At 47.8% G+C, this 6058-nt stretch overlaps 1 protein-coding gene across 1 annotated transcript in view; it reads left to right on the top strand.

Annotated features, from left to right (window-relative positions):
- Window positions 1-6058, top strand: part of CAMTA1 (calmodulin binding transcription activator 1) — a 250618-nt gene that overhangs the window by 221468 nt on the left and 23092 nt on the right. Inside the window, exons 9-13 of the mRNA XM_019470737.1 lie at window positions 2328-2467; window positions 2713-2909; window positions 3259-3337; window positions 4207-4522; window positions 4911-5434. Of these exons, the coding sequence (XP_019326282.1) occupies window positions 2328-2467; window positions 2713-2909; window positions 3259-3337; window positions 4207-4522; window positions 4911-5434 (1256 nt within the window). The remainder of the gene's footprint in view (window positions 1-2327; window positions 2468-2712; window positions 2910-3258; window positions 3338-4206; window positions 4523-4910; window positions 5435-6058) is intronic.

Raw genomic sequence — 6058 nt, 5'->3', positions numbered from 1 at the left:
TGTGGTATGGAGGGGTGGGTGGGAGGTGGGGGGGGGGGGGGGGGGGGGTAACCTGCAGTGTACTGCTGCATCTCACTGGAATCATTTTCTCCTGCTGTTTCTGGCTGTACAGAATAATTATTCTCTTTTGACAGCTAAATGGGTAGGAGCAAATCCCCAGTTTGTTGCAGCCCTGGGCTTGGTGTTCTATGGCACTGGTTCATGCCAAATTTCTTCTCCTTTTAAAAAGATGCCACTTTTGCACATACGAGGTTGAAGGCTCAGGTACGATAGCCAGTGTGTGTTGCTACTCTTAGCTCTAATAAAATGCAAGTGCTGGCCACTGAACTAGAGAGAGTGGCATTAAACGTGCAGAATGGAGCCGTTAACCTCCATGGCAAACGTGGCCCCTTTTCCTGGTGCCTGAGTTGTAGTAGCTCTGTTTGGCACAGGCCTGCGGTGAGAGGGGATGGCTCAGCAGTGCCAGGTCTCTGTCAGTCTCTGCAGCGTACGTGCTCCGCCTGGCAATGGGGGGGGAGGAGGAGACAGCGACACGGACTGCACTGCAGCACACTGCAGCACTCCTGGAACAAAGACTTGCTGGGAAAACACAACTTGTGTTGCTGCTGTGTGCTGACCACAGTTCAGAGGCAGAGCTCTGAGATGGCATCTGTGTTATGAATATTTCCTCATGTAACTGTCAGTCACTTTCCCAGAGGCTTTGCAATTAACAGGACAACTGAATTATTAATAAGGCGCTAATAACAAGTAATAGTGTTTTGGACTAGGTGAGAAAAGACCGTAGTGAGCTCACCTCTGAAATGAGGTTAGAGGGTTGGTGCTGGCTGCACTCCTTTGTCCCTGGCTCTTGAGCAACCAGAGTGGGATGCTGCATTACAACCTGCTGGAGCTGGGCCAGAAGGGAGCAGAGCTCTTGTCTACTGTCAAACCACAGCAGCTTCAGAGGGAGAGGGGGATGTCTTTAGCCAGTGGACCTGAGCTGTTTCTTATCAGTGGTCTGCAATATGGTCTTCAGTGCAGTACAGCAGAGAGATACGTATCTTTCTAATACCCTCCAGTGAGAGTTGTGCCTTGCAGATTGTGGTATACGAGTACTCCTGCAACCTTCCAGGGAGGACCCTGCATGTAACCAGGTCACTCAGAGAAGACTTTCTCTTTTAAAACCTGATCAGAGCTTGTTCATTTTGATGCACAGATTCTTATTGTTGTCAGTGGGCTTTGTTCTGGGGTTGTCGGTGCTCTGCACCACCACATCATCGCCATGGATATATGAAACCAAACAGTATGAGGGTTGTCTTTTCCCCACAATTTATTATATACGCTGTTAACATGATAGCAAGATTCATTAAATGTTCCCTATCCACAAAATTATCCTGCCCAGCTTCACGAGCTGCATGAAGTTTCTCCCTTATGGGTCACAAGACAGAAAGAGCCCTCTGTGTTTGCAGCCACTCAAGCTGCACTGACTGGCCCTAAACACAAAAAGATTGCTTGAGTTGATCTCTACACCATCAGGTTTAGCAGCGTCCCATTAACCTATCTAAATCTCCCTGCTCCACTATTCAAACATTAGTAGCTGTATCATAGTGCTAGGTTACAATGCAAGGAGGAGAAAATAACTAATACAGCCTTTAGACTTCTGCAGAGACCAGAGGGCTCAAGAGTTGTATTGCTTTTCAGAATTATGTTACTGGATCATCAGTGTCCATACTCTGTGATTTCTGGTAGTTCTGTTTCTGGCACTTGGCTGAAGTTCTTTTCCAAGAAATTGAGCCTGTCAGGGAAGGAGCAAGTGCCTTTTTAAAGGCTCCTTTTTCTAAGCACAGAAGGAAGCAAAGGAGTCTTTTTCCTCCAGGTGCCATTATTGCATGGTTTCAGGAGGCAAGCCAAGCTGAATTCAGGACTCTTGTAAAGTAGGGGTATTTATTCTGAAATGGAGAGTATTTTGACAGATACGATCCTATTGAAATGCTGTCTGGTTATATTTGCTTAGGGTTTACTTGCGTTTTGAAAGAAGTTGCATTACCCCAGTCCTTTATTGTGTGGATACAGCTAGAATCACAATGGAAGGGATCCATCTTCTGCCTGCATTTTTCATTTTTCTGTCTGTTTTCTTTAAGGAAGTTTTCTGGAATTGCAGTCAAAGGGATGCTGCAGGAACTTGAAGAGCTAGGATGCTGCAGGGCAAGTGTCCCTGTGCATTGCCAAGCCAAGCAAATCTCCTGTGTGACTTCCAGTATAGTTGTTTGTGGCTTCCTGCACTAGGCTGCCAAAACCTGAGCTTTCTTTCCATGGTGAGATCCTTATTCTGGCTTTCTCCAACCTAGATAACCAGTTCAGGATGTCAATATTGGAGCGACTTGAGCAGATGGAGAGGAGAATGGCTGAAATGACAGGCTCCCAGCAGCACAAACAAGGAGTAGGAGGCGGGAGCAGTGGGAGTGGGAACGGAGGAACGCAGGTGCAGGTATGAACCCCGCTGTGTCCAGACACGGCAGTTTTATGCTTTCTTACCAGAGTTTGTTTTTTGGGGGGTTGGAAAGGATTATAATTTTTCCTGAACAAGAAGTCTGGTTTGTGGGTGTCTTTAACAGCAGTTGGCTTTCACTCGCATTTGCCACTGTCTCAGTACTTCTAGAAGCGGAAGGTGCCTGCTCAGGGCAGGTTGCAGCTCCCCTCAGTGGTTAAACTGGGATGTGTGTGGTGTTTCAGTGCGTTTCTGGGACTGGGACACTGGGCAGCTGCTTTGAGAGCCGCGTGGTGGTGGTGTGCGAGAAGATGATGAGTCGTGCTTGCTGGGCAAAGTCCAAACACTTGATCCATTCAAAGACTTTCCGAGGAATGACACTGCTCCACCTAGCTGCTGCCCAGGGCTATGCTACACTGATCCAGACCCTCATCAAATGGCGGTAAGACCCAGCCCGTTGGACTCTTGGGTGTCAATACAGGCATGGCAGAAGCGTATGTAAGCTCTGCTTGGTCCAGATTTCTGGTTGTCCCTTACAAACAGCCAAGTCCCTGAACTTGTTCCTGTCCCCTGATCTGAAGGGATCTGTCTCTTGAGAGAGCGAGTCCAATCACTGGATGTACCATGCTCTTAAAGTCTCCAGTGGGGGCACCATCTGTAGTACATGTGTGTGTCATGGGCATATGCATGGCCACTTCTTTGTGGTATGGCGCATTGGGTAAAGCTGTGCATTTAGGCAATGATCCTAACATGGCTACAGAGCATCATTTGTTCTATTGTTTCCTCTGCAGCACCAAACACGCAGACAGCATTGATCTGGAGCTGGAAGTTGACCCTTTGAATGTGGATCATTTCTCCTGCACTCCTCTGGTAAGAGCAGAGACTGAAACTTCTGAGAGAGTCTGAGGACCCTCTGGAGTTCTTCTTGAAGTGTTATTTTCCTAATGTGTTTCACACTCTGAAGAGTAGATGTTTCTTGTGTGTCCTTGCTGTGTAAATGGTAAGACACAGCACTATCAGCTTCCTGGCATTTTGTTGAGAGAGACCACACAGAAGAAAACTTGTCATTGAGTAACATGAGGAAAAAGGACAGAGAGGTGTTTCTGGTTTGTGTTTTACCCAAAATCTAGTCTCCACTGTTGTGCGGGGGAAAGGGCTTTACATCCCTTCTTTCAAGTTGTTCTCTTTGACTGACTGACTGTAGCAGTTGTAAAGTCGTTGCAATATCTTGGTCATTGGAATCATGAAATCGAGACTGAGAACTTAGACAAGCAAAGAGCCAAAGCAGGTGGAACCAGAAGTGCCAGTTTACAACAGCAGAGTGTTGATTTTATTATTCCCAACTGTTAGTCCTGTCTGCGTGTTTCTGATCTCAGAGATTCCTTTGCGCATGAGGCTGTTATGTCTCTGCAGTGATGCCAGTGTGAGGAAAAGAAAAAGCCAAACCCAAAAAAACCAAAAAATGTTTATTACTAAATAAGAAACTGTCAAACTGTCAGCTTCATTTGGCAGGTGAAGGTTTCTCTGTCATAGGAGAGAATAGCATGCATCTAATCCTCTGTAATGGCCTTTTGTTGGGATAGGACATTTATAAAAGCTAGTTGCTGGGGTTCAAGCATGTTATGGTTTTTCTTATCAGAGTCATTTTTCTGTGGACTAGGGACCAGACTCCCCTGCATTAGCAAGAAAAGGAGGAGAAGGCAGGTTGCCCAATGGGTCAGTTGTCTTTTCTTTTTTAGATGTGGGCATGTGCCCTGGGCCACATGGATGCAGCTGTTGTGCTGTACAAGTGGGACCGCCGAGCCATCTCTATTCCTGACTCTCTTGGGAGACTGCCACTGGCCATTGCCCGGTCTCGGGGCCATGTGAAGTTGGCAGAGTGCTTGGAGCAGCTACAGCGAGATGAGCAAACTCAGCTTGGGCAAAACCCTAGGATTCAGTGCCCCTCGAGCACAGACTCCAACACAGAGAACTGGGTGTCCCAGTGGCACAGTGAGCTTATTGCCTCTCAGGAGCCTCAGAAGGGAGTCACTGTGATTTCCAGTACAAACACAGGTAAAACAACCCTGAGGGCATGCGCTGCTTTGCTGACATTTGATATGTGAAAACCTGGGGGCAAGGAGCTCACCTGGGTGGCAGATGCCACCTGTAGCCCTGCTGTCCATGCTTAATTCTTGACTTGTGGGCTCTGTCACATGCTCCATGCACTTGTGTAAGTATTGGGAAGAGGAGTGAATGCCTGCTTTAGAAAGATGTGTGTATCTTAAGAGTGGTTGAGGTAGTATCCTCCCTGGGTGATAGTTACTCCCTCTGCACATATTGTTGGATGTCCTAGATCATGGCACAAACTTCCACCTGCCACTCTGCAGCAGAAGCTGTTGTAGTTCCTACAGCGGTCATGGGTTGCCTATTCTGTTTTGACCATTGATCTGTTTGTTTGCAGAGCTGAGACGACCAAGATCGGAACCTTCCAGTTACTACAGTAGTGAGACTCAGAAAGATTACCCTGCACCCAAAAAACATAAGCTGAGCCCTGAATATTTTCAAGCCCGGCAAGAGAAGCTGCTTTCCACTGCGCTGAGCCTGGAACAGCCAAGCATCAGGAAGCAGAACTCCAGCTCCAAGCAATCCGCCACTGAGACAATCAGCCCCAGTGAAGGGATAAGGGACTATGGCCGGGAGCTCTCCCAGCACATCCCAGAAGTTACTGGGTACCGGGGCTCTAGCAACCAAGCAGGCATCAAATGGAACCCAAAGGACATTTATATTGGTGTGTCAGCAGTGCAGGTGGTGGGGAGCCAGAAAGGGGCTGCGCTGGGGAAGGACGCTGTAGCCCATCGGCTACGCCAGCGAGAGCAGATGAACGTGCTGATGATGGCTGACAGGGAGATGGTGGATGCAGAGCTCTTATCCTATAGGGACAATGCAGGGGATGAGGACTGCTTACACCACATGGATGACTTGCAGGTAAACGTACCCGTAGCACCAAGATCAGCAGTCTCAGAGAGCACGGTGGCTGCACAGAGGAGCCTAACTGTGAGAAACTTCTGTGGAGGCCTTTAGAGACTCTGAATTGTGCTTTGTGAAAGGAGGTGGTCATATGGCCAATGTATACTTTCTTCTGGTTTTAAAGGGTATCCTTTCAACCTGGACGCAAAGGCTGATGGTTAGCATTTAGGGTCATGCACTGGCATACGTTTCAACAGTGTACAGAATGCACAAAATTGTTTGCAATTTTGCAAGGAAAAAGGAAAAAAGCAGAGCCTCCTGGTCACATTAGTAAATGAGAATAAGGTGGTCCCCTGTTTCTTTGGGAAGTGGGAAGCAGTCCCTGCAAAGACAAGGTGACTTGAGAGAGGCAGTGCTGTGGTTGCAGGTCAAGCCACTGCACTTCAAAGGGCAAGGAGATAAGAGTGAAGAAGGGGAGAGAGAGTGGGTTTGGGGAAGGAAAAATCCCACCGGGTATGGAATAGAGGAAATAAAAACCCAGCAGAAGCAGGACAGACAGATGAGCAGTAGTCACTGGGGAAAAGACACTGCATTTGGTCTTCTGAGCAAAAAGAATAATGGGAGCACAGCCTACCTGCACTG

This window comes from Aptenodytes forsteri, unplaced genomic scaffold (assembly GCF_000699145.1).
Source record: "Aptenodytes forsteri isolate BGI_AS27 unplaced genomic scaffold, ASM69914v1 Scaffold16, whole genome shotgun sequence".
Taxonomy (NCBI): domain Eukaryota; kingdom Metazoa; phylum Chordata; class Aves; order Sphenisciformes; family Spheniscidae; genus Aptenodytes; species Aptenodytes forsteri.
The sequence above is the reverse complement of the archived record's forward strand: the minus strand, read 5'-3'. Positions and strand labels throughout refer to the sequence as shown.